At 49.3% G+C, this 27,771-nt stretch overlaps 2 protein-coding genes across 3 annotated transcripts; both read left to right on the top strand.

The window, feature by feature from the left end:
- Positions 1 to 247: 247 nt before the first annotated feature.
- On the top strand, positions 248 to 6,319 carry ivd (isovaleryl-CoA dehydrogenase). Its single transcript, XM_030356714.1, has 12 exons — positions 248 to 507; positions 921 to 1,010; positions 1,137 to 1,188; positions 1,262 to 1,431; positions 1,641 to 1,734; positions 2,240 to 2,370; positions 3,945 to 4,041; positions 4,214 to 4,307; positions 4,402 to 4,483; positions 4,584 to 4,688; positions 4,944 to 5,016; positions 5,327 to 6,319. Exons 1-12 carry the CDS (start codon positions 250 to 252, stop codon positions 5,458 to 5,460), a joined length of 1,380 nt encoding a protein of 459 aa, XP_030212574.1. The 5' UTR covers positions 248 to 249; the 3' UTR covers positions 5,461 to 6,319.
- Positions 6,320 to 8,812: 2,493 nt separating this feature from the next.
- bahd1 (bromo adjacent homology domain containing 1) lies at positions 8,813 to 26,070 on the top strand. 2 transcript variants are annotated; one of them, XM_030356667.1, is made up of 8 exons: positions 8,813 to 9,346; positions 13,438 to 13,640; positions 17,928 to 19,714; positions 22,049 to 22,440; positions 23,085 to 23,244; positions 23,624 to 23,703; positions 23,888 to 23,979; positions 24,409 to 26,070. In XM_030356667.1, the coding sequence occupies exons 3-8, from the start codon at positions 18,034 to 18,036 to the stop codon at positions 24,599 to 24,601; spliced, it is 2,598 nt and encodes an 865-aa protein (XP_030212527.1). In that variant the 5' UTR covers positions 8,813 to 9,346; positions 13,438 to 13,640; positions 17,928 to 18,033; the 3' UTR covers positions 24,602 to 26,070. The 2 variants fall into 2 exon arrangements, with proteins under 2 accessions (XP_030212527.1, XP_030212526.1); XM_030356666.1 differs by lacking the exon at positions 13,438 to 13,640.
- The last annotated feature ends 1,701 nt before the right edge of the window (positions 26,071 to 27,771 follow it).

The raw sequence follows: 27,771 nt of genomic DNA, 5'->3' as shown, positions 1-27,771 counted from the left end.
TTAATAAGAATGACAAAATGCACATTCCTCGGAACTAAAACTTATTTAAAGAGGCGTATGGCTTTATACCAGCATATATTTTGTTTATTAGAAAAAATAAACTTTTGAGCAACTAAGTTTATCAGAAAATAAGGAACTTTTGGAGGATCCCATGATCCACCCGCCAATCCAGTGGGGGGCAGTCATCTACCGATAAGATGGGAGTTAACTTCCAAAAAAAAACGAAGACAATAACATTTATTTTTTTGGATGACGTATAGAGATGTGGGCGTGGCCAGCAGAACAACCGGAGGGCAAGTGACGACGAGTTGTGTTATCAAACGACTTGACTTCTGTTCGGCCCACCGTACTACTGTCGCTCTACAGGCCGGAGACATGTTTGCCCTACGAAGCCTCTCCCGTCTTGGGTCGAGACTTTCAGTCCCCGCTCTTGCGAGAAGAGGATGCTCCGGTTCCGCCATGGCGTTGGACGACGTGGTGAATGGACTGACCGAAGATCAGATCCAGGTTAGCAGGCGAGCCGCGGTCAGAGGGTTGCAGTAACGCCGCTTTTTGCAGCTCAATGCAGACATGTGTGTAGCGACCTGCTTATGAACTCTTGGTTCAGTTCTTTCTTTCGGGAAAATGGGTTTGCAATTGGGGGAACTGTTGTCCAAGAGCTTACGTTGTCATGCGTAGGGAGACGTGACCCCTGACCGAATTTATTACATCTAAGTCTCAATGTTGTGAATGATTGTTTGTTATTGCGTTGTTGGACGCATTCAAGAAGCAATAGCTTCAGGAAGGAGGTCCGAGGTCACAATGTGATAATGTGGCAATGGATAAAATATGTACCCTACCTCTTATAGGTATATGGTATGTCGTTTCACATAGTGGTAGTAGTTATTGACATTACATATTTTGCTTGTTTTTCTGCACAGCTTCGAAATTCGGTTCGAAAATTTTTGGCAGAAAAGCTAGCCCCTTATGCAGACGAAATCGACAAGAAAAACGAATTTGCTGGAATGCGAGTAAGTAATGACCTTGCCTCTAATATTAAACGTAGTATCATTATTTGTAACCTGAGAGTAGCACTATACCAGATATTGAGCATTTTCTCTGTTAATTAATGTTATCAACTTACATTCTATCACCAGGAATACTGGAAAGACATGGGGGAGATGGGTTTACTCGGAATCACTGCTCCAGGTATTTGGAGAGAGGGGAGAGAAACTGGGTTGGTCTGTGATCGGCGACTGCTTCACGCTGTGCTTGTTTTCAGTGGAGTACGGGGGAACCGGGCTGGGGTACCTGGAGCACGTCATTGTGATCGAGGAGATGTCCCGGGTGTCTGCAGCCATAGCTCTAAGTTACGGCGCCCACTCCAACCTCTGTGTCAATCAGCTGGTGCGCCATGGCAACGAGGAGCAGAAGGAGAAGTATATGCCTAAGGTCAGCCTCCATTTGTCTGGGTATTAACCATTCTCATCAAGGGTGCTATTGTGTACACAGGTCAGGGCTACACAATTCATTGTAAATCGCAATTTTTACCTCAGTAGGCTAATCCTGTCCCCGATGGGGGATACAGTATATCTTGCAAACGGCTAGTGGAGGGTCTTCCCTGTTCCAGCTGTTTCCAATCGTTTTGTTATTACTGACAGCTGGTGACAGGAGAGCATGTAGGGGCCTTGGCTATGAGCGAGCCCAACGCCGGCTCCGACGTCGTGTCCATGAAGCTGAAAGCTGAGAAGAAAGGTGGGTCTTCAAAGTCTCATCACCTCAGCTAAGTGGATGTTTGGATGCACACCCAGAGTTGTGCATGGAGAAAAACACTCCTTTATAGCTCTGAAAATATATTTGTACAATTCCAACATGCATCTCGCCAGCTGTTTCGATTCCCTATTCTCTTTCAAATCATACAAAATTGTGAATTTAGTGTATATAGGAGGATTCCCCTATTGTGTATATGAGTAAACTATTCCCAAACGAGTTACCTCTCGGGATAACTGCCATCAAACATTCGTAGAGCTGAAGAGAGATGGGATTAAAGTAAATATTACTTAATTAATTATTACTATTGTTACTTATGATTTTGTAACATATGTGTTCAAAAGTTGCAGTTGGGCTCAAGCAGTGTATTGCTTTCCATCCCAATGCCATTCTATGTACATTTCAGATGCCCACAAAGAAACTACTTTAATTAGATGTTCATGTAGTGTTTCCTAACTCTTCTTGTGCTTGTGTGTCCGATGTTTCTCAGGTGACTACTACGTTTTAAACGGCAACAAGTTTTGGATCACAAACGGGCCGGACGCAGACGTGCTCATCGTCTATGGGAAGACGAACCCATCAGCACATCAGAAAGGCATCACAGCCTTCATCATTGAAAAGGTATCAACACTTCCAGAGCAAAACGTCGCAGAATAATCAAAAGAGGCCTGCCATGCATTGTTTTTAATTAAATGTAGTTTAAAGGTGCAGTTTTTAGGCTTTAGTGGCATCTAGTGGGAGTTTTTAGGTTGCAAGCAACCGAATGACCACTACCCCTTCACCTCCCTCACCCATCAATTTCCAACGATGTAGGAGAAGCTATGGAGGCCTGAAAGGTGTCAGTAGGTACTTCAAAAATGATGTTCTAATCTATAAATGCATTGAATAGCCAAGGTTTCTGGATAGATGTATAAATTGGTAGTTATTGAGGGTGCACTCACACTAGGCCATCTGGCCGTGGCCGTGGCCGTTTTCACACCCAACCGTGCTCAAATCTGCCAGTGTGAGTGTGGCCAGTCTGGCCTGGCCAGTCTGGCCAGGCCAGGCCAACTTGCCCACTTGGGAGAGGTGTGCTGCTACGGTACGGGCCGCCACGGTACAGATGCTAATGAGCCGACACGCGCACACGCACGCCTACGCAACCTGAGCTGGATGACGTGTAGTCCATACGGCGACCATGGACATAATAAAGGCGACGAGCCATCTTTCCCATTAAATAGTAAACATGGCGTCAAGCGGTTCAACTGTTGGTTCACGTTGGTCCCATAGAGAAGCTGAGTGTCTGTCAGCCATTTGGGCAGACGATAACCAACAGACTCAGCAAAGTGCGAACTGTGTTCTCTGTGCTTGGTGATTACGTGTTACGACGTGATGACGTATGTACAAGAGCCTACCGTGGCCAGGCCACAGTTGCGACGGCCAACGGCCACGGCCAGATGGCCTAGTGTGAGTGCAGCCCAGAGAACAATGGAGCCAGTTGAGCACGGTTAGGTGTGAAAACGGCCAACGGCCACGGCCAGATGGCCTAGTGTGAGTGCACCCTTAGTCTGTTGAACCATTGGTAATAGCTTACAATCAAGATAGCAATCACGGTTGTTAAATGTTCCGCATTGTGGTAGCGGTTTACTACTACCATTTGTCCGTCCTGGGCTACTGTGGAACATGGCGGCCTCTGTTGAAGAAATCCCACTTCTATCTAGATATAAAGGGCTTATTCTAAGGAGACGAAAACAATTTTTTCCTATTTTCATAGGATTATGAACGAATGAAAGGATTCTTCTGAATATTATATTCCATTTCTAAAGTACGTTCTGCTAGAGGCCACTAAATTCTACACAGTGCAACTAACTTAATTAAATGGTTTGTTTGAACTAGATGGGGAAACTTAATTGAAACTTAATACAACTGTTTGAATTACTTTCATTTTCTTCTATACTCATTCGCTTTTTTATTGTGACCTTGGATACTTTTTTCTAAATAAATAAATTAATGAACTGTAAATTAACATCTTCTACCAACATGAACTACAAATGTGTATTATCATCACCTCTTGCTCGTAGTGCTGAAGCTCAACGTGTGTGTGTGTGTGTGTGTGTGTGTGTGTGTGTGTGTGTGTGTGTGTGTGTGTGTGTGTGTGTGTGTGTGTGTGTGTGTGTGTGTGTGTGTGTGTGTGTGTGTGTGTGTGTGTGTTACAGGGCATGCCAGGTTTCTCCACAGCGCAAAAGTTGGACAAGCTGGGCATGAGGGGATCCAACACCTGTGAGCTGCTCTTTGAAGACTGCAAGGTTCCAGGTGTGTGTGTCCGCCCCCAGTTGTTCTCGGTCTCCTTTGATGAGCTCTAATCTAAAGAGTTGAAATGCAGTGGAGAATGAAACGGCATGGGAGTGTATTTCCCAAACACAAAACCATGATCTTGATGCATACCTAGCCGTCTGATTTGTAACCATGCTCCTGTTTTTTTCAGAGAAAAACATCCTTGGGCCTCTTAACAAAGGCGTGTATGTGATGATGAGTGGCCTGGACATAGAGAGACTCGTACTCGCAGCAGGACCAATCGGGTGAGCCCATGACTGATCTTGTGCCATCTGTAACGTGTACTGTGTGTAAGTGTGTGTGTGTGACTTTTGTGCTATTTTCCATGACTTTTCCCAGCATCATGCAAGCGGTCTTGGACTTTTCTGTTCCTTACCTCCACGTCAGGGAGGCATTTGGGCAGAAGATCGGACATTTTCAAGTATCCACTTCAGACCTGCCTTATATGTTTTGCATTCTTCACAAGGATCCCATTTAGATTGGATGTACCATACATTTATTGCCAAGTTTTCTATTTTCAGTTAATGCAAGGAAAGATGGCGGACATGTACACGCGGTTAAGCTCCTGTCGGCAGTACCTCTACAACGTGGCCCGAGCTTGTGACCAAGGACACTTCAGCGCCATGGTGAGGGCATACTTCAGGGTTTAATCAAACACAAATACTTAGCATTTGCTTGTTGCTCTTCACATTACTTGCATCATTGGCAAATTTACCATCTTCCGTACATTTGGGACTAGGATCTGTAACCACTGAAAATGTAAACAGAACATGGCATTGACATTTGTTGAAGTCCCAGTGCATGACTGTGTGAATATGTATTTATGTACATGTAATTCCTCGATGCATCCAGTAATGGTATTGATTTGACTGTCCTTGCAGGACTGCGCTGGAGTGATCTTGTATTGTGCTGAGAATGCGACTCAGGTTGCATTGGATGGCATTCAGTGTCTTGGTAAGCTCCTTAAAGTGACGACTGGGAGAATGGGCAAGGGATCACTAAAACCAGCCTACTCTTTATGAAAAGAAAATATGATGTTGATAAAACTGAAACGGTGTTATATGTGTAAAAGAATGTTGGGTTTTTAAATATTTATTATTTTAGTTTTAATTTTTGAGAATTTAGTGTCTAGGGTGTAGAAACATAAACACAAAATGTAGAAGCATTTAACATTTTTATTAAAGTGGACTGCTTCAAAATGTGCTGAAAACTAGACGTTCATTTGATTCATGTTTTCACCAACGGTGCCTCTTCTTCTGGCCAGGCGGGAACGGCTACATCAACGACTACCCAATGGGCCGCTTCCTCAGAGACGCCAAGTTGTACGAAATCGGCGCCGGCACGAGTGAGGTCCGGAGACTGATCATTGGACGAGCCTTCAACGCCATGTACAAGTAGGGCTGGAGCGGCCGTTTATCGAGCCCCACCCCCTGGCTGAACCGGACACCTGCCTCAAATCATTGCACAACCCCAGGCCTTATGATTCGGTCTCCTCAAGCTCACCCGGTCGCATTTCATCACAGGATTAGATCGCACCGGACTTCAAGTTTTAAATTAAACTGACTATTTTGTTGTGTAATATACGGTTGATTTGTTGATTTGCTCTCCATTTATTGACATCTCTGCTGCTGATATTTTTGAGGGACGTTTTCATGTACCCAGTCGGTTCCACAGAACCGACCAGTAAACTGAAACTAGTAAACTGAAAGTCATGACTGATGCAATATTTGTGGCACTAATCCGCCCAGAAGAAACTGGACCAGTGAAAAGATAAATACATAACAATATACTATTTGTTGATCTGAATACTTCTGGCTTGAGGTTGTGGACCTAATTGTAGACTTTTGGAGTGTACCGTCGATTTTTGGAAATCGATAGTAATGTTATTTCTGTCATTTGGATCTTCCTGAGCTGAGGTTTTGTTTCTGATTCCACAAGAGACCTGGGTACACGACGACGGTAGATGAGCAATATGATATTGAATATGAACATAAGCTAATATAACCAGGAGGAGAGTTAGGTTTTTATACACATGAACATTGCCTATTGTAGGCTCCTGAAAAATGTTGTATAGAAATCTTTGTTAATTTCTAGAGTAAGCGTAATAAAAGGTTGCACTATAACCGATTTTTAACATTTTGCCATGATCTTCTTCCTAAAGGATGTTGTGATGTCTTTTTCTGGCTGTCGTAGTTTGTTTGAATTGAAATAAAAAAAGGCTAAAAGCAGTCCAAGTGAATGTGATTGCCTACCGTAACCATGGTCTTTCTGCATACCTCTACCCCAACCTCTACTATCAACTAATCTGAGTAATGCTGAATATGATCTCAATCGGTATCCCAATTGAAAGATGGCTTTGCAGATGACCTAAGCTCCTAGGTACTGGTCTGAACACTAGAACTGAAACAGAAGGGGAACGTAAAGGAAAGATTCAAAGTCTGTTCTGTTTTGAGAACACTTCAGATAGTTGCGATCTGAAACACCATTGTGTGTTTCATAACATTTCCTGCTGTTTGAATTTATTATGGGGGGGAAACAATATTGCATATGTTCACTTTACTTTTGAAACAAGCGAGTAAATGTTTCACTGGAGCAACAATAATCAAGCAATAAACAAGTTTGTTTCTTTGGCGTAGCCAGTTCTGGTGGGACACTCTAGTCATGCAACCTTTATCAGCTGACAGCTATCGCAGTCCAATGAAACGCTCGTACACTGAGGCCCAATATTATACCACCAGTGTGAATGTGATCAGCCATTACAAGCCGTTTTGAAATTCTGCCTCTTCTGACATCACCAATGGGCGTTTTAGTGGCTTGTAATGGCTAATCAAACACACCTGGTGGTATAATGTGAGACCTTTAAGACCTTCCATCTCAAACACGCACTTAAGTGTGCTGAGCTGAATTCCCCCCACAACTCCAGCCTCCACATGCTCTGGCTATGCTCTGTATCGCATACAACCTACATAATGGGATGAGATGTCACTCTACCCAATGGGGGTTTGTTAAGTGCTCCCTGTTGCCAAACGTTGTTGTTATTCTGTATCTGACATCTGTATGTCAGGCTTTAAATCCTACAGCAGGCAGCACCAGGAAAGACACAATACAGCCAAACTAAAGTGTGCGACCACTTAATGTAATTAATGGTTCAATCTAAAACATGAGTGATTCCTGGCAGAACTAGTTTTAGGCAGTTGTTTGCTATGTCAGATCAAATCCAATTCATTGACACACAGTTGTCTGCAAGTCTTTGAATTATTAATCGGTTCAAGATCGTTGATCATCATGATCTGAAAGCCCTTTTGTAACCATAATCTCTCTGATTCATGTAAAATCAATGTTTTTGACAGACTTTAATAGTATTTAATGTTGCTTCATATACTTCATTAATGCAGTTCTCCTACTCGTATTTTGTTGAAATGGCTTTGGAAAAATATTTGAACGTTTATTTTCTCTTAGTAATTTGATAATCACTCATTGGTTTGGACAAGTAAATGTCAACATTGTTTTCTCTGTTTGCTAGTGTTGGAAACTGTTCTGCTACATCCAGAAGATTCACTGCCATTGGTTTGGACATATCGACTTTTCACTCTTATAATAGCCCCACCAAGCCCTTAATGAATTGTGACTTGTCTAACCATGTTAACATTCTTCATCTTTCATTTATGCTAATCAAGACTTATTTAGGGTTTATGAATATGCCACATTTTTTTCTTTCAACCATCAGCGATTAAACATGTTATTTTTATAAGCCCGTTTTGGTATAGTTTTTGGGATTGAAGCAAGCTAAACAAGATATAATTGAGCTAAAAGGAAACCGCACACACACAGAGACAGACACACACACACGCGCACACACGCACACACACACACACACACACACAGAGGCGCGCACACACACACACACACACACACACACACACACACACACACACACACACACACACACACACACACACACACACACATACGTTTCTTTATGTCCACAGCTGGCAGGCCTGGCATAAATTGCCTTAAAAGTAATGTAGCCTTTCCCAATAGGTAAAGACACAATTGCTAGGTTTACAAACCATTCAGCAAGTATGGGAGTATTAACTCCAAAGTTCGTTATAACAACGATAAAGTGACATATATAGCTCATGTCGGAGCTAAAGGGGGTTTTATGACCTGTTAAGACCTGCGGTTCCATGTGCACATGGTAGGATTTAGCTTCAATTCTGTGCGTTGGCCAATTAGGCTCAAAAGCTAGTCATTAAATAAGGACTTATTTAAATAAACTTCGATGTAACTATACATTTTCAATACATTACAATAATATACAATAATATATTAATTATTATGTTATAAATAATTAGTATTAATTGTAGTAGTAGTAGTAGTAGTATTGATAGTAGTAGTAGTGATAGTATTAATAACAGGTGTGGATACTGGTAGTGATGATATTAATAATAGGTGTGATTCCATGGTGTTCAGTTACAGTATTGATACTATTAGTGATAGCAATAGGTGTGATTCCTTGTGTTCAGTAACAGTATGATACAGTAGTGATAGTATTAATAACAGGTGTTGATACTGGTAGTGATAGTATTAGTAATAGGTGTGATTCAATGGTGTTCAGTAACAGTATTGATACTAGTATGGATAATATTAATAATAGGTGTGATTCCATAGTGTTCATTCACAGATGAAGCCCCTCTCTACATCAGGGCCTCTCCGGGTGACATGTGGACGGACGTCCGTGGCCCTTTAAGAAACTCCATGTTTTCTCAACATGATGCGTCAACATGAAAAGCGGATGATGATGTTATGTAAAAAATGCTAAAGTAGTCGCAGTTTGTTAAATGCGAGTAAAATATTTATCCCGCGGCGAATTCCAACTGCTATTCCAGTTTCCGCAGCGGCACCGACGGACGGTTCCCCGCTCGGCCGCGGACAGATCCGCGCCGTTCGGAGAGGAGCTCCAGTGGAGCGGAGGAAGATGATCGCAACTCGACTGAGTCGTCCGCTGGTCGCTCTCCCTCCCGGGGTCCAAACACCTGACCACCACCCCTCCTGGAGGAGTAGCAGCCGGAGGGGCTTCTTTAGTGGACGTTTTACTCGGAACATAACTATCTAGCGTTTCTTCAGGAAAGAGAAAAACACTGAAAGTGGCTGGAGACTTAATTCAAGCGACCGAGGACACCGTGAGAACCGAGGTAAAGCGGGGTCAGAGCCCGGCGTGCTGGGGGTGTTGGCACGCTGAAGGATCAACTTGCTTCTACTGGTAAAGCGCCTGGTCCTCATGGTAAGTACGGCCATGCATCGCGGTCAGAGACCCCGTCATGTCTTGAGTGTTTCGAGGCCGAAAGGCGTTGAGTTTGTTGACTAAACTAAGGTTGCATCACAGAGAACGAATGCAAGCATGTGGTGCGAAACTTGTACACAAGTATCCAGTGATAAAAATTACGGAATGTTAACTATTTGTCCATAGGTCGGGATTAACGAGTTCCAAAAGCTGTTGAGGATTGCTATGTAGGCTATAGGATGTGGGTTGCAATGTTTAAAAGCATAGAAGCATCATGGATAAAACTGCCTTATTCCATAAAGCGAGACATGCATCTTTCAGATAATCCCATTATGTCGATGACACGGCGCCCCAAGCACACAGAACTACCGTACACTAAATGGATGTACTATAAATACTTTCCGACTGAGAAACAGATAGGACTTTTTGATAGCCAATGCAGAATTAATGAGAATTACTAAAACGAAATTTTTGAATTGACTTCTGCTATTGCTATGAGATACCATTCCCATGAATTATTTGTCTTCATTTTGCTTATTGATTGCTCTTTTACCTTCCCTGTATCCCAATATGTGATAGAAATATGTAGATTCTACCACCCATACATCATATCGCTCCATAAAACGGGTGATGCTGAGCATGAGGAACACGTTGATGCCAGCTTTATTGCCCCTTCCCTTCAAGTCATTTGTGTTTGTATAGCCCTTAATCACAGGTACATCTCAGAGGGCTTCAGATGCCATGTTTTATGTCGCCATAGTTGAGATGCTGCTGGACTTTAGTAAGGGAGACAGACTTCCGTCGAAAAGCTCAGGTCTCTGGTCTCTGACTCCGAACACGTTGCTGTATTTCTGACATGTTGCAGGCAGTACAAAAATAACTTGGATGAAGTTCAGACCGTCTTTTAGAATAGCATTCCCTTGTTTCTTTAACTTTGATACTCTTCTTATCCTAACTTGCCGCTCGTCGTTAAGGAAATAATCATGGTAGCGTCATGACTCATGAGCCAATGAGCCGTGTAGTCCGGGTGTCGTTGTCTCGTTCGCATGGCTTTCCAAGCTTCTGTTAGTGCTAGGATTGAAAGCTTGTGGCAACCAATTGCCTGACTGTTAGTGCTCATTGGGTTGGGTGAGTGCTCATCGCGTGTGCGTGCGTGTCTTTGCGTGTAGTGTCTGCATATGCGTGTGTTTGCATGTTTGCGTGTGTTTTCGTGTGTGCATGCGTGCGTGAGCGCGCGTGTGTGTGTGTGTATGCTCATCATGTGTGTGTCTGTGTGTGTGTTCTGATAGCGGTGTACCCGGGCCACCCCACTATCAGGGTTCAGGTGTATCACCCCCTTCTCCCTCAAATCTATTAACACTCTCCCTCCCTTGTCCTCTGTTTTCCCCTCTAATCCTCACCCAATCGTCTCTCTCTTACTCCCCTTCTCTCTCTCACACTCATTCTCTGTCTTTCTCCTCGTTCTGATGGCAGACACACGTTCTATGGACGTTACAGGTCAGCTGGTGGAAGATGGGCTGGGATTGGTTTGAGGTGGGGGGGGGGGGGGGGGCTGGTTTCACAGTGAGGGTGACTGTGAAGGAACAGGGACCTAAAGACTCGGGCGTCAGCTGTCAGGCCACAGCTGCGGGTGGATGGCGGTGGAGGGTTGGAGGAGCTGGTGGCTCGCCTCTATTATCACCCACTGGGCTTGTTTACAAGGGCTGGCCAGTTGGGAGACTCAATGGCCGCTCAGGCTGAGGAGGAACAGAAGCTCTCAGTGTGTAGCGAGCGCCGGGCTTCTCCACAGAGGAACACATGGCACCAAGTGTCCTTCACTCGGGCAGATGCTGAAGCATGAGTGAGGCCCGCGGTGAGGCCGTTAAGTGAGACAGGCTGGCTGACACCTCCTCCTTCGCTCCTCCTCCTCCTCCGCCTCCTCCTCCTCCTCCTCCTCCTCCTCCTCCCTCAGCTGTGCTGGAAACATAACGGCAGAGCTGCTCCATCAGACAGCCATTGTTCATGATGATAATGACATGGCTCTCTCTCCCTCTCGCTCTCTCAATGCAACTGCAGCTCTCAGTCTCTCGCCCTCTCTCTCCCAACTCTGTGCCGTCTCTATTCACTAATTCCTCAATCCCTTCCCCACTTCCCTGTCTGTTTCACACAATCGTCGCGCTTCATTCTGGAACTTTCCAGCCCAACTTGTCAAGCGATGAAGGGGTGGGGGGGGTGTCTGTGGTTGCGTTTCTGTCTCCGTCTGGACGTTTCTGATTGCTTATCCATGTTCCCTCTCCTGTCAGGGGCTGTTTGGCACCAGGTGTTCACGTCCCATCACACGCTGTAACACCGTGTCTGTTTGAGCGACGAACCATGAAGGCTCATCTGTCCTCCTGTCCTCCTGCTCAGAGTGGGCCGGACAGACGTGTTGCTGATCACTAGTCTTTGGTTGAAACACGCCGTGCAGACGTGATGGTCACACAAGGGAGCAAGGCGTTATTTGTCATCGACACTGTGTATCATTTAGAGTATATTTAAAGAAGCACGTTGCACATACATTTCATATCTTATTCTGAAGTTATGTTGCTGACAGGAGATTTGATGTTGGATTATCTCCTGAAGGAGATGGTTGGGGAGGCTGATGTTTGAGTATTACCTCCAGGCTGGAGAGTGATGCTGTCCTATAAGGAGGCTGTTATTAACGTTGTCCTATAAGGAGCCTGTTATTAATGCTGCCCTATAAGGAGCCTGTTATTAACGTTGTCCTATAAAGAGCCTGTTGGAGCTTATTATTAATGCTGTCCTAATGAGCTGTTATTAATGCTGTCCTAAGGAGGCTTTTGGAGCCTGTTATTAATGCTGTCCTATAAGGAGCCTGTTATTAATGCTGTCCTATTAGGAGCCTGTTGGAGACTGTTATTAATGCTTCCCCATAAGGAGGCTGTTTTTAACGTTGTCCTATAAGGAGCCTGTTATTAATGCTGTCCTTTAGGAGCTGTTATTAACGTTGTCCTATAAGGAGCCTGTTAGCAACGCTGTCCTATGGAGCCTGTTATTATTGTTATCCTATAAGGAGCCTCTTGTTTGCGTTGTAGTCGTGGATGTTTGTGTATTCAGTTTGCGTTCGAGTCGTGGATGTGTGTGTATTCAGTTTGCGTTGTAGTAGTGGATGTGTGTATTCCGTTTGCGTTGCAGTCGTGGATGTGTGTGTATTCAGTTTGCGTTGCAGTCATGGATGTGTGTGTGTGTGTGTGTGTGTGTGTGTGTGTGTGTGTGTGTGTGTGTGTGTGTGTGTGTGTGTGTGTGTGTGTGTGTGTGTGTGTGTGTGTGTGTGTGTGTGTGTGTGTGTGTGTGTGTGTGTGTGCGTGTATTTAGTTTGCGTTCTGCTCGCTCAGCTTCTCCGGGCCCTCGCCTCATTAAGTGCCACTCGGCTCGTTAACATCTGTTAATTACCGTAAAGACGGATATTGATCACGGGAATTAGCGGTTATTCCAATTAAGAGAGATATTTAACGAGACACCAACTTGATGACGCGTAAGATTAGTTGTGTTGACATGGAAATCCCCCACCATCGATTTTGTTGAGTTGTTTGATTTTTAGCCTTTCAAATCTCTTTTCTTATTTATTCAAACGTCATTTTAAATTATGGTAATAGCAATTTGGCGCTCTTGTTCTAAATTATTTGAATGTGGTTAAGCCAAAAATGGAACAGTGCCTCGGGCCCGGCATCTGCTTTAGGTCTTACATCTGCTTTCATCGGTGCTGTTGGTTAATGGTACACTTCTATGAGTGGTCACTTCTAGACTAACTGTCTATTAGCAGACTATTTTTGACTGTAAAACCATTAGCCTATTCTATTGGATAATTTATCCTGTATTAGAAATCAATTAATAGGTTTTGGAAAAGCTACACACTGTTTATTGGTCCCAACTCTTGACCTTTATCAATCTGTGTGTGTGTGTGTGTGTGTGTGTGTGTGTGTGTGTGTGTGTGTGTGTGTGTGTGTGTGTGTGTGTGTGTGTGTGTGTGTGTGTGTGTGTGTGTGTGTGTGTGTGTGTGTGTGTGTGTGTGTGTGTGTGTGTGTGTGTGTGTGTGTGATGTCCCAGCGCAGCGGCAGCAGCCTCGCATGATATTATCTCCAGCATGCCACTTCGGAAGTAGGTCACCGTTTACCGTGTTGCCGTGACTCTGGCTGCTGGAGGATATTCGCTCCCACGGATCGTCTCGCAGATCGGCTATAGAAACATTTTCAAGCAGGGGAAAAACCTTCGGATCTTTTCCTGGTCCGTAGACCCATCGCGATCGGGACTCGAGGTATGATCTCCCCACATGCATCGTCTTTTAATTTCAGTTTCAGTCGGCTGTACCGTCGCGGATCGCCTTCCCTGCCTACATCGTAACAACCGGGCTAGAAGCCCGTAATAATCTTCGTATTTACCACCAGCCCCATAACCCCTCATGTTATCGAGCACCAGACGCGAACTCGTCGCTTGATCGTCGTCCCGGTGAGCTTCACTTCTGATACTGAACACGTTCCCCCCGCATGCTGTCACCGCCCGGACCGGGGGAGCGGACCGGGGGAGCGGACGGGGACAGCGGGGATTCACCGCAGTTCTGATGTGCAGAACGCATCCCAACGCGATGTGATGTGCAATAGGACACGCGTCTCACTTTTGTTGATCTCAATGAGAGCGAATCCGAGTTGTTTCGCTACGTTAGTGCGGATGGTTCCCGAAACGGGATCATGGTGGACGGTGGTGTCGGCGCTGCCGGCCGAGGACCGATGATCTGCCCGGGGGAGCGGACTTGGTGATACGCCCTGTGTTTGAGCCCCAGCGCGTTAGGAATAGCCTGTTTCGCACACTGAACGACCTTCAACACAAGTTGTTTTTACGTGTTTGCAAAAGGATGTGCGTTCTGGCGTGGTAGGGGTTAATCTGCCTTCATCTTAATGATATTAACTTTTCGTAGCGTGTGTTGGAATTGTTATTTTTAACTGATTAACAACACTCACTCTCGCAAACGTGCTTTTAACCCTACTTGAAACCCACTCTGAGTCAATCACCATAGACCATCCTGTGATGCCTCAGAACAGGTGCCTGAATCACAATTATGGAGAATATACCAGCATTCACCCTAGCCTAAATATTTATAATATAACAACTCTTAGACGGATTTACAGAAACAAATCAAGACCCACACCAAACTGAAGAATTTCCTCTCTGAGCTTATTTTGGCTTAAACACCTTGGAGGTGTGTGCGTGCGTGACTGAGAAGGTGTCATTGCTCAATCTGTAGAGCAGTTGATGGTCAATCTGTTTGAAACGGTAATGGAGTCAGTCATCAACCCTTTCATCTCATTATTGAACCACACCCCCTGCTGTGATTGAGGTTCTGGCACCGTCGGTGGTAAAGTTTGTCTTAACATCATAACTTGCAGGCGGGAATCTTTCCCTCAGCTGAAGACAATGTTGGCTAATGAGCAATCCTTCTTTCTTAAAGCGTGTCTCTGTCAGTGAAGCCACCTGATTGGCCATCAAAAGTAACCAAGTCATCACTCGGTTCTCCTCTTCTCTTATCTGTCAAATTACAACCGTTATTTTCTGCATCATTTTGCGGTTCACAGAGTCGCTCAGGGGGGGATGAGGGAGAACGGGCGATGAGATGGATTCTGTAAATGTTCTTCTCAGTTGTGCTCTGCACTCCGGGAGCATTGTGTCACGGTGAATCTCTGAAGAGAACATCATGATCATCTCTTTCTCCAGATCCATTGAGCGGTTCTTCAAGGCTTTTGTCGAACTTTCAGAAGTTGCTATTCCGCATATTTAAGATGGAGAACGATCGGTCCTAGTTGTCTGTGGTAAAATAGTAACTCAAGAGTATGTTGGATCCCATCCCTTCAGCCTGACTATTTGTTGATGTGGCAGGTAGGGATGTAGGTACGCCAGTGGCTCACGAGGTAGATCGGGGTTGACTTGTTACCGGCAGGTTGCTAGTACAATCCCCGGCTCCTCCTAGCTGAGTGTGGGGATGTCCCTGAGCGCCTCGCCCTGACTGCTCCCGACCAGCTGGCTGTTGCCTTGCATTGTTCACACCGCCGTCGGTGTGTGAATGTGGGCATGAATGGCTGAATGTTAGGCCATATTGTAAAGCGCTTTGAGGGGCCACTGGTTAGCGAGGTGCTACATAAATGCAGTCTTATTTACCATTTAGATGTTCTCCCTCTTTGGTGTGAGATATTCTGTGAATAGCAAGCCTGCGGGTCCGCTTCCTAACCTCGGTATTTGGAGACTCACCGGGCCTCCCGCATTCCCCGTCTGTTATTGTCTCGGGGCGGAGTTTTATGGGAAGCGTGGAGGCTGCGACGGGTCTTCTGCGAAGTCGCGTGGTATACGTCTGCGCCGTTGCTACGGAGAGGAGGAGTTGCTACGGGCCGCACATCAATACATGAACAGTGGCGACGGAGTGTCAAACAGCCGCTGATTTGTGGAGCAGGGAGAGGATGTCTTGTCCTAACGTGGAACCGTAGGCCAAGCGGAAACCAAACTACATGGAAAGTCTGAAAATAGTGAGACTTCACTTTTGACTGTGAGAATTCTGTTCAGAATGGCTTTTGGGTTGAACACACATGCGAGTGTGTCTGTTATGGTGTGTCCGTTATGTGTCTGGATTTGCTAAAGCAGGCTTCAGGAATGAATAGGGAAGGCTATATGTTGTAGCAAATTGTTGCACAACCAAACTTTACATAATATATAGAGGCGGCCTGTGTGACTCTGCATTGTGCGCATCTAGTGTGCAGCAGACTAGTCGGTCTTCAGTCTACCAAACTGTCTGTCTTCTGCGGGTGTCTACATCTCTGTATTGTGCTGCCAGCACTAGTGTTGACCCGGTCGCCTCCTACAGACACGGTGGGGGTGGGGGAGGGGGAGGGCGGGGGCATTCCATGATGTCATGTCTTCAGGGAAACGCTCCATCGCAGACCCGGGCTGGTCTCACAGGTGTAGGGGATGCATCAATCAAAAGATTATTTGGCTTGAGCTGCCTCCGTCATAGACTGTAGGGTTTGGAGTGCAGCAGATCATTAGACTCGCTACTGTGTTGGTGTAGCTGAGGGGTAATGGTAAATGGTAAATGGACTGCATTTATCCAGCACTTTTCTAACCAATGTGGCCACTCAGAGCGCTTTACAATATTGCCTAACATTCACCCATTCATGCACACCCACGGCGGTGTTAACCATGCAAGGTGACAGCCAGCTTGTCGGGAGCATTTAGGGTTAGGTGCCATGCTCAGGGACACCTTGACACTCCGCTCGGAGGAGCTGGGGATTGAACTTGCAACCTTCCGGTTATCATCCAACCTGCCCTACCTCCTGAGCCATATGCGGCACTGGGTAGGATTGCTGTTGCTATCCTTTGCAGACCCCTGAGCGTGTCAGGGGTCTGCTGCTCTATGCAGAATCAGAACGCAGAGCGAGCTGTAGTCGCACTCTGCCGAGACCTTAACCCTTCCTCCGTTGAGTTGTATGGTCTCCAGCGGGACCAGGATAGTGTATATCTCTCTATGAATTATACATTTGGCAGTTATACATGCAGTTTAAAGTTGTTAAACAATCAATTCAGATTTAATGGCTTTAATGGAGAGGCTCAATAGTTTTCTAGATGAAATGTCACTTTTAATAGACGGAAGAGGTCAACGTGCATAATAGCTTTTCAGAGAGCAGATTTATGGTTTAATTTCACATGGAAGAGCGTCATTGGAGTCGGGTCAATCTTGGGTTTAATATCAGTAGCTGTTGGGTCCTTGCAATGGCGAGAAAGGGTTTGGTCTTGTTAAAACTGATAACACATTAGAATCGATGTGCTCAAATTCTTCATTGTGTTTCCTCATTTCGTGTTATTTGTACAATGAAACGCATACATATGCCTTAATGTACCAGCTTGTTGACATGGTAACTGAAGAGGCCATTGTCTGACATGGGTATGCCATGGAACTTGCTAAAATAAGTGCTATTACAACAATTTGAGATTACATTAATTTAGATGGCTTTCATAGCATTCTGGTTATGTAAATGTTCAACTGTCGGTTGGCAACATTTAGTACATTGCTCTTGTTTTTCATTTGAGGAATCCTATCTCAAACATCTCAAAACAAGTAGGCCTAATCTCCTGAATCATCAGCTGTACAGATCTTATAATAGAGGATGCCAAAAACGTCTTATCTATTCTTCAAATATTCCCTCTGTTGTCTTATTGAGTGACCGTGTACAATGTGTGTAATATCAGAGTGAGTCATTCATCCAACCAAACGCCAACTGAAGCTGTGGTTTAATTGCATCCATTGATATAAAATTGAACAATCATATGGCTGTCATTTCAACACACAAACAAATCTAAAAGTGTTGTAACAGGGGATTCATGCTTGGGCTCGGTGGTTCACAACTGGGCTCGGGCAAAATGTAAATCGCTCTACAGTTAGGGAGACAAATTGCATAGTGGCAGGCCAGTAGTGGCGGGTGTTTGTGGTGGTCTAAGCAGCCTCCCTGTGTAGCTCGCTGTGCAGCAAACTCCGCTGATGATTGTGCAATCTGTCTTTCCCCAGGGGTGGTGTGGGCCCAGGTGATGATCCATGACCATGCCCACGGAGGGGCTTCTGTGAGCTGATCCACCACAGCAGGCCTCGGGGACAAGGCAGCCTCGCTCGGACCATGGTCAGAGCTCAGCCCAAGCGGCCTCTGCAGCGAGGAAAGGCTACGAAGGAACCCAAGGGCAGCATACGAGGAAGGAAACAGAAAGAGAGGAACAAGCACAGGGCGAGGAAGAGGAAGGAGACCAAGGGGAGCCGGAGCGGGAGACGGAAGACGCCGGCGGCGTCGGGCGATGGCGACGCGTTGGACTGCCACGTCGTGCTCTCGCGTCTGGAGGAGAGGAGGCTCCTGGGTAAGGTGAAACCCGCCTCGAAGGGAGCCAAGCTGAAGGCTGCGAAGGACAAACGGAAGGAGCCACCCGGCCCGGCTCCGAGGAGGACCAAGTCCCACCGGCCACTGAAGAGGACCTCCTCTGTCGCCGATCAACGAGCAGCAGAACCAGAACCCGGTCCGTCGGAAGCTCCGCCCCCGCCGAGCCCGGCCGCGTGGGAGCCCCGGCGGAGGAGGATGGCCTCCCTCAACGCCGAGGCCGTCAACAGCCTGCTGCTCCACCGAGCCGCCGGGCAGCCCAAGAGGCCGCAGCACGCCAGCCGCCGCCTCGCCGCCGACGCCTGCCCCGCCGAGGCCCCGGCGCCAGAGGAACCTAAAGGAGAGGCGGTCGAGGAGCCCGGCCTGGTCCCTGAGGCCGACGCCGGCGGGAGGCCGCGGAAGAAGAAGGCCAGGAAGGAGCCGGAGAACATCGACTGGTCGGCCGTGTTCACCCCGGCTCCCCGACGCCAGGCCGGGCTCACCGCCGCCACGCTGCTCAAGCTCACCAGCGCTCCGTACGGAAACCGGCGGCAGAAGAAGACGACGACGACGACGACGACGGAGGCGGCGACGGGGGCCAGGGACACCAAGACGTCGGCGTCCCCACAGAAGGAGAAGGTCGGGGAGCCCCAGGGGGGAGAACCAGCGCCGACCCAAAGATCACCACATCCAAAACGCACCGAGCTCCAACTCAAACCCGGACCACAGGAGGCCAGGGATCAGGCCCGCCCCCGGCAGGACTCCCCCGTCCCGACCTGCGGGAGCGTCTGCAAGAGCGAGACGCCGGACCACGAGGGCCAGTGGCGGGGGTCTCCGGGCGGGCAGGGCTGCTATAAATGCGGGTCGCGATGCGGCCCGGTGGTGGGGTTCTCCCTGAAGTCCATCAAGGAGGAGCAGGTGGAGAGCGGCCTGGCCCCCTGCTACTGCTGCTCCCAGGAGATGTGCATGGAGTACTGCCACAGGCTCGCCCTGTTCCTCAAGGACAAGAGCTTCAAGGAGTCTGAGGAGGGCTCGCTGTCCAAGGTGTTCCACCACCACCACCACCACCACCACCACCACCACCACCACCACCTGCAGGCGCCCCACTCCCTCGCCCACCCGGCCGCCATGTCCGACGCCCGCTTCCCCCACGAGTACACCTGCTGCCCCGGGTACTACGTCCACTTCAGCCACTCGGACGGCCCGCCCTCGCCCATCGCCCCCGTCTCGCTGTGCCCCAGGGGGGGCAAGCGACCCAAGCTGATGCCTGCCGCCGACCCGCCGGCCCCGGGGATCTCCCGCCCGCTGTACTGCTGCACCTCGGTGGGGGCCTGCTACGGAGAGGCCTGCAGGGTCAGCGGCTACTCAGCCTACCCCCCCGGCGCGGGACGGACGGGCTGCTCGCTCTGCACCAACGACCAGCGCACCAAGTGTAACCATGGCGTCAAGACCGGTGAGCTTATACAATTGAATATGTATTAGTGCAGGTGATGTTGTGTTTCCGATACCCAGACAGATGTATGATTGACTTGACTTTGTTATTTATCATAAAAACAAAAAGTACACTACAGCAGAAACACCAGCAATCATGACATTAGGTGACGTAGTCCGCCCGGCCAGATAGCGGGTGGAGAGTCGATGGGTGGAGATGCAATGGGCGGAGAGGGGATGTGTGGAGAAGGGACGGGACGGGTGGAGAGGGGACAGGACGGGTGGATAGGGGACGGGTGGAGAGAGGACGGGACAGGTGGAGAGGGGAGGGGTGGAGAGGGGACGGGTGGAGAGAGGACGGGATGGGTGGATAGGGGACGGGTGGAGAGGGGATGGGTGGAGAGAGGACGGGTGGAGAGGGGACGGGACGGGTGGAGAGGGGACGGGTGGAGATGCAATGGGCGGAGAGGGGATGTGTGGAGAAGGGACGGGACGGGTGGAGAGGGGACGGGACGGGTGGATAGGGGACAGGATGGGTGGATAGGGGACGGGTGGAAGGGGATGGGTGGAGAGAGGACGGGTGGAGAGGGGACGGGTGGAGAGAGGACGGGACAGGTGGAGAGGGGACGGGTGGAGAGGGGACGGGTGGAGAGGGGACGGGTGGAGAGGGGACGGGTGGTGAGGGGACGGGTGGTGAGGGGACGGGTGGAGAGGGGACGGGTGGAGAGGGGACGGGTGGTGAGGGGACGGGTGGTGAGGGGACGGGTGGAGAGGGGAGGGGTGGAGAGGGGAGAGGGGACGGGTGGTGAGGGGACGGGTGGTGAGGGGACGGGTGGAGAGGGGACGGGTGGAGAGGGGACGGGTGGAGAGGGACGGGGGGAGAGGGGACGGGTGGAGAGGGGACGGGTGGAGAGGGGAGGGGTGGAGAGGGGAGAGGGGACGGGTGGAGAGGGGACGGGTGGAGAGGGGAGAGGGGACGGGTGGAGAGGGACGGGGGGAGAGGGGCGGGTGGAGAGAGGAGGGGTGGAGAGGGGACGGGTGGAGAGGTGGCGGGTGGAGAGGTGGCGGGTGGAGAGGGGACGGGTGGAGAGGTGGCGGGTGGAGAGGGGAGAGGGGACGGGTGGAGAGGGGAGGGTGGAGAGGTGGCGGGTGGAGAGGTGGCGGGTGGAGGACTTTGTTTGCATTAAAAATAGCGATGGCCGTTGTCATGGAAGTGGTTTGGGTCTGTTGTTGTAGGAAAAAGGGGCCCGTGGGCAGACAGGTCCTCTCATTGTTCAGGGCCGGAGGGGCAGACAGGACTTTATTTTGGTTCAGGACGCTGAACGTCTCGGTACATTGAAAAGTATCGCTATTCAAATCAAAGCCTTTTGAAATGATAAATGCATACACAGAGAGCTAGAAAGAGTTCTACATCATCATCAAGTATTTTAGTGTTCCAACCCTCCCCATCAGGTACTCCCCTCTGAACACACCCCCCTGTGAACACCCCCCCGGCCCCCCCCGGGAACACCGCCTCTGTTCCCTCTTTGTGGCAGCAGCCGCCATGTATAGACAGGATAGCTGTAGTATGAGTCGCACAAGGCCTGCCTAGCTAGCCAAGCCCTGGATTCTAGCTGCCCTCAGTGTCCGTGTGTCTCCGTGTGTCTCCGTGTGTCTCCGTGTGTCTCCGTGTGTCTCCGTGTGTCTCCGTGTGTCTCCATGTGTCTCTCTGTCTCCGTGTGTCTCCGTGTGTCTCAGTGTCTCTCCGTGTGTCTCTGACTGTCTCCGTGTGTCTGTGTGTCTCTGTGTGTCTCTGACTGTCTCCGTGTGTCTTTGTGTGTCTCTCTGCCTCTCTGTGTCTCTGTGTGTCTCCGTGTGTCTCCGTGTGTCTCTGACTGTCTCCGTGTGTCTTTGTGTGTCTCTCTGCCTCTCTGTGTCTCTGTGTGTCTCCGTGTGTCTCAGTGTCTCTCCGTGTGTCTCTGACTGTCTCCGTGTGTCTGTGTGTCTCCGTGTGTCTCTGACTGTCTCCGTGTGTCTGTGTGTCTCCGTGTGTCTTCGTGTGTCTCTCTGTCTCTCTGTGTCTCCGTGTGTCTTCGTGTGTCTGTGTGTCTCCGTGTGTCTCTGACTGTCTCCGTGTGTCTGTGTGTCTCCGTGCGTGTTTGTGGCCCCACTTGCTACGCCGCTATAACCGCTAATTGCTGTTTATTTTTCCGCAGCCTCCGTGCAACAAAAAACAATCGAGTGTGACTCAAGTTTCAGTGATTCAGCTGTGAAGTGGACATGTGGTGACTAGCTAACGGCTGTGGTCAGCGGAGGAATGGAAACTTCTTCCCGTTATTCTGACTAACACCCAATTTCCTTTGTTTCACCTCCCCAGAGAGCTTCTCCCAGGCCGTCGGGGACCATCGCAACCCCTCCTCCGTGCCCGTCGCCCCCAGCCCGCGGACCCTCACCGGCTGCCCCGTTCCCACCGCGCCTCCGGCCGGCCAATCAGTGCCCCGCGTTCAGACCCCGCTCTCGGACCCCCGGGGGCCGCGGCCGCCGTCGCGGGCGGTCCAGGAGAGTCCTCGGAGCGCCGAGGGCCCCAGCGAGCCCCGGCCCGGGGCCCGCGCAGCCGCCGTGCCCGCGCTCGGCGGCGACAAGAAAGACAAGAAGCCGGGCGCGCCCGCCGGCAGGGAGGACAACAAGAAGGGCAAGAGCAGCCGCCGGAGAGCCACCAACGGCTGGCTGCCCCTCGGCCTGTCCTACCAGAAGGAGGTCTTCACCGTGGTAAGGACGGGGTTCATTGAGTGGAGGGTCCGCCTGTAATAATCATAATGATGATACATTCCAATCATATAGTGCTTTTCTAAATACTCAACAACGCTTTACAGAGCGAACACAAAATAAAATAATTTAATAATGACGTTTATTGTATAAAGATCAGAAGGAGGAAGGGGAGAGAACGGGAGGAGGTGATTGATTGAAAAGGTGTGTTTTGAGGGCCTGTATAAATGAAGGGAGTGTGTTGGATGTGTGGGATGTGGTGGGGGAGGGAGTTCCAGAGGGATGCCCTTTCACCCCAGGTCTGAAGCTCGGTCCCTTGGGGTTCTGAGTGTGGTCGTGTCTGTAGACCTGAGGCAACGGGTAAATGTGTGGCGGAGGAGGAGGTCGGAGAGGTAGGGAGGGGCCAGGTTATATATGACTTTATGGGGGGGTGAGTAGTATTTTGAAATTAATCCTAAATTGAACTGGGAGCCAGTGGAGGTTGTGAAGGACAGGGGTAACATGATCGGGTGGAGGTGAGCTGGAGTTCTGGACACATTGAAGTTTAAAGAGAAATTTGATAGGTGAACCAAAGAGGATGCTGCTGCAGAAGTCTGTCGCATCGGTAGCGTGTATGAGGGAGCCACCTTGTCCCTTTGGGTCCCCAGGAGGAGGAGGCCCCGGTGCTGAGGACCTGTTTCGAGGGGGTCCACCGGGACGGGGAGGTGATCCGGGTCAGGGACACGGTGCTCCTGAGGTCCGGACCCAGGAAGAAGACTCTGCCTTTTGTGGCCAAGATCTCGGCCCTCTGGCAGGACCCTGAGTCAGGTAGGAGGCCCGCCCCGTCCAGAAGCACTGAACCCCATCCAGAAGGAATGAAGCCTGTCTAGAAGGACTGAACCCCTGTGCAGTAGTTACCCCCCAGCAGTAAACCCCATCAGAAGTAGTTAACACCAATCAGAAGTACTGAACCCCATCAGTAGTAGAAGTAAACCCCATCATAAGTACTACCCCCGTCAGAAGTACTGAACCCTGTGCGTTTACGCCCGTCGTTCTCAGTGTGGTTCCAGCAGGACGCCTTGCTGCCTGTGACTAAAGGTGTGGGGGGGGGGGGGTGCGTGTTTCCATTATGTAGCGGACAGCGCTGAGACGGGTCTTTATCAGCTCACCTCCATTATGGTTAACACTCGTTTGTTTTGTGCCACAGGAGAGATGATGATGAGTTTGTTTTGGTACTACCGGCCGGAACACACACAAGGAGGCCACAACCCCAGCGTGCATTGTGAGGTGAGCGAATGAATCATTCATCTCCACAGCCTGTTTGACTCTGAATGAGAGGCTTCCCGGTTTGTTTCCCGGGGCACAACCAGTGATGCAGTGCCGACGCAGTGACAGCATGTGACCTAGTGAGGCGGCTGGAGGCAGATGTGTGGTAACTGACTAGTGCTGTTAATCTGTAATCCGTCTCTAGAACGAGATCTTTGCCTCGCGCCACCAGGACGTGAACAGCGTGGCCTGCATCGAAGACCGATGCTACGTCCTCACACTGGCCCAGTACTGCCGGTGAGTGAGTGTGTGAGTGAGTGAGTGAGTGAGTAAGTGATTGAGAGGATTGATTGAGAGTGAGCCAATAAACTAGTGAGTGAGCAAGTGAGCGATCGGGAGCACACGCAAACGAGGGAGAAAGTGAGGGAGGGAGTGTGCAAGCGAGCGGTTGATTGAGAATGAGTGAGTGCGCAAGTGAGCTTACGAGTGTTGGAGTGATGAGGGAGGGAGAGTTTGAGCGATTGAGTGAACACACAAACAAGTCAGCCAGCAACTGAGTGAGAGATTGAGTGAGTGAGTGAGTGAGTGAGTGAGCGAGCGAGTGAGCGACACTCACAGTAAAACGCAGACTTATAAACCAAAATGATAACGGTGTATGGAGGACGTTGGTTTAAGAAAGACGAACACGTACAAACCGATGTTGACCAGATGTTTGTGTGTGGTCAGATTTTGTGCCTTGGTGAAGTGCCGTAAAGAGGGTCTCCGCACCAACGCCGCCTCCCTGGTGGTCCCGCCCACCTTCGACCACGCCATGCCAGCCCACCGCTGTGTGCCCGACGACGTAGACGCGGACCTGGTGTTCGTCTGTCGACACGTCTACGACTTCCGCTACGGACGCCTCCTCAAAAACCTGCAGTAGCAATCCTCGTCCCGACATGTTCAGTCCCTGGTTCCTTCCTCTCTTCCAGTCCCCACCTCCCTCCTCTATCACCGGCATGAGAGATGGGAAAACGCCCACCCCAGAGTCTCCAATCTCACACTGACACTTCAGAGATCATTTATCGTAGTAGGGAGTGTCTTATGTCTAAAAGAACAAAATAAGTAACATGAAGAACATTTGAGGGGAATCTACGAACGGACATGGCAGTTAGAGAAATACAATGTGAATGCTTGGTGTAATTGCTTCGTGGCACTGTAGTAAAGTGTGTGTGAGAGGACTGTACTGTACTCTGCTGCTGTGAAGGAGAAACGCTGCCGCAGCTGTCAGGATGAAATGTGAGCCCTGATAGAGCAGCGGTATAGTGCTGAAAGATGAAACAGGTAAAACTCCTCTCCGTCAGCAATACCAGCTCCGAAGGTCTCAATGAAGCACATTAACTAATGCAACGTGAGCTCAGGCCCACCGCTGGGCTCTTGAGTAAAACGATTAGCAGCCCGCGAGGAAGAAGACGAGAGTCTTCTCAGATGTAGACACGAAAGTCTTAATCTCATTTGATTTGGATTGCACTGCAGGCGTGGCCCGGCCGACGGCCCTGAGAAGGGGGGTGTCCCGGGACCTCTCGCCTCTTATTGCTAGAAAGAACCGGACTTGTCTCCAGGAAAAGATGTGATGCGTCCTTCACTTCCGGTCGGCGTTGGAAAACACGTCGTAAAGGCAGCGGACCGACCATCCATCCTGCGCTCTACTGCTGGAGTCAAGATGAATCCAGTTTAATCTGTTTGGTTCAGCCAGTGTAATCATGGGGCCAAAGAGCCATCCTACTTCAAGGAATTCCTGTATGGGAGGTTATTCGTTGTGATGCTAATGCTAAAGTCTATTTTCTGGTTGTTTAGTTTTTGCCTTCCCCCTAGCGGGCTGTAGAGGGGCGGATCTGATCCTAGTTTTGACCTGGATCTGATTCTGGATCTGATTCTGGATCTGATCCTGGATCTGATCCTGGATCATCATTAAATGGTGTTTGCGTTTCTATATCTGGGCAGATGGATCAGTCACATGTTTAGTTGTTGCTCCCTGACTGAGACGAGGTGTACTTGACGTAGATCTGATGTGATGACTCATTCCTGTGTTTTCCAAAAAGATATGTATTTATTTCTTTATTGAGAAGTTATAATTTATTTTTTAAAAAAGGTCAATTTAAAAATGATATATTGGAGAGCGGTAAAAAGGAAGACTTCATTCCTGGTTTTGAGAAGGTGTTTCCCCTTTCCAGCTGATCTGTCTTTATGAGATCTTCACAGTTAGGTGTCAGCTTCTTGCCAGAGACTTTACACTTTAAAACAGGGTCTTATCAAACACGGCCTTTCCATTTAACCCCTAACACTTCTTCATGACAACAACGTGTGTCAAAATGATGAGAACTTAAAGACGTTTCCTCTTTGTTTACCTGACATGCTCCTTTCATTTATGTTCTGCATTTTGTGTGCTTCCTTGACCCTTAAGTAGACACTGAGGTTGTGTCCCTTACCCCTTAAAGTACTATACATGCTTGAGTTTGCTCCCCTGGTAGAAACATGTACGCTGTTAGCCTTTACCCTCGCTTGTGCTGCCTTACTAAACATTCCTGAGCTAGAGTTTAGCAATGTGTTGATCATCCTACCTGTGCTAAAGCTTAGCATCGTTCACCCAGTGTTCCCCAGCGGTCGCCCGGACTCCGGCGGGAAAAAACGCAGGTCTCCCCTGAGCCCAAACGCAGGTCTCCCCTGAGCCCAAACGCAGGTCTACCCTGAGCCCAAACGCAGGTCTACCCTGAGCCCAAACGCAGGTCTACCCTGAGCCCAAACGCAGGTCTACCCTGAGCCCAAACGCAGGTCTCCCCTGAGCCCAAACGCAGGTCTACCCTGAGCCCAAACGCAGGTCTACCCTGAGCCCAAACGCAGGTCTACCCTGAGTCCCAACAAAGGTCTCCCCTGAGCCCAAACGAAGGTCTCCCCTGAGCCCCAACCCGGTCTCCCCTGAGCCCTAACGCAGGTCCCCCCTGTGCCCCAACGTAGGTCCCCCCTGAGCCCCAACGTAGGTCCCCCCTGAGCCCCAACGTAGGTCCCCCCTGAGCCCCAACGTAGGTCCCCCCTGAGCCCCAACCCGGTCCCACCTGAGCCCCAACCCGGTCCCCCCTGAGCCCCAACATAGGTCCCCCTGAGCCCCAACGTAGGTCCCCCCTGAGCCCCAACGTAGGTCCCCCCTGAGCCCCAACCCGGTCCCCCCTGAGCCCCAACGCAGGTCTCCTCTGAGCCCAACCCTGGTCACACCCGAGCCCCATCCTGATCTCCTCTGAGCCCCCCCACAGACTCAGAATAAAGTCCAACAGAAGATGGTTCCTCTGAAGATAACATGAGGGATGGATGTGTGCTGGTCAGGCCCCCCTCTCGGTTCTCCTTCAAAGTGCACCAGATAGATCTGGAAGTTAAAGCCTAGAATCCATTTCTTCCGGGGGGCCTGGCACCAGACCCTGCTAATGGACAGGCGGTCGCCCTCCACGCCACTATTACCCATAATCCTGTGGGACAGCTGCCGGGGGCCAGTCCTAATGATCTAATGGAACTAAGTTTGGTCAGCCAGATCAGAACCCAATATTGTTCAGGGTTTTTATCTTCTGTCAGTTTAGAGGCCAGTCTAGTATCAAAAATAATTCCATTATGTTATTAGTCCTACTCGATTTGAAAATCCACTTCTGTTTTAAACAGTTTCAAGGATTTGAGTCCCGCCTTCTCTCTAAATCCGCCTTCTGAATAAGCCAAAGGTCTTCAAGTTTAAACACGCATCTCCTGATGATCTGAATCGGGTTATCCTCTCCGAACGGATTCCTCAGAACCCCGGTCAGCAAACACTGCATAGAGAGTAGAGAGTAGGATGGTCGTCTGGACTGCTTAGTCGTCCCTTCCATGTTCCCAAGAGCGAGAAGTCCATTATAGCTGCCTTAGGAGTCACTAGAGCCACTATGGTTTATCAAGATGTGTGACATCGTCTTACACACCCCTTCCTTGTGCCTGTTCCAGTTAACCTGTATTCCACGTTGTGAACAGAAGATGAGCAATTACTGTTATATGAATGCACCTTCCAAATAATTTTATTTTTGTCAATGCTGTTCTGAT

This window comes from Gadus morhua, chromosome 5 (assembly GCF_902167405.1).
Source record: "Gadus morhua chromosome 5, gadMor3.0, whole genome shotgun sequence".
Classification (NCBI taxonomy): Eukaryota; Metazoa; Chordata; class Actinopteri; order Gadiformes; family Gadidae; genus Gadus; species Gadus morhua.
The sequence above is the reverse complement of the archived record's forward strand: the minus strand, read 5'-3'. Positions and strand labels throughout refer to the sequence as shown.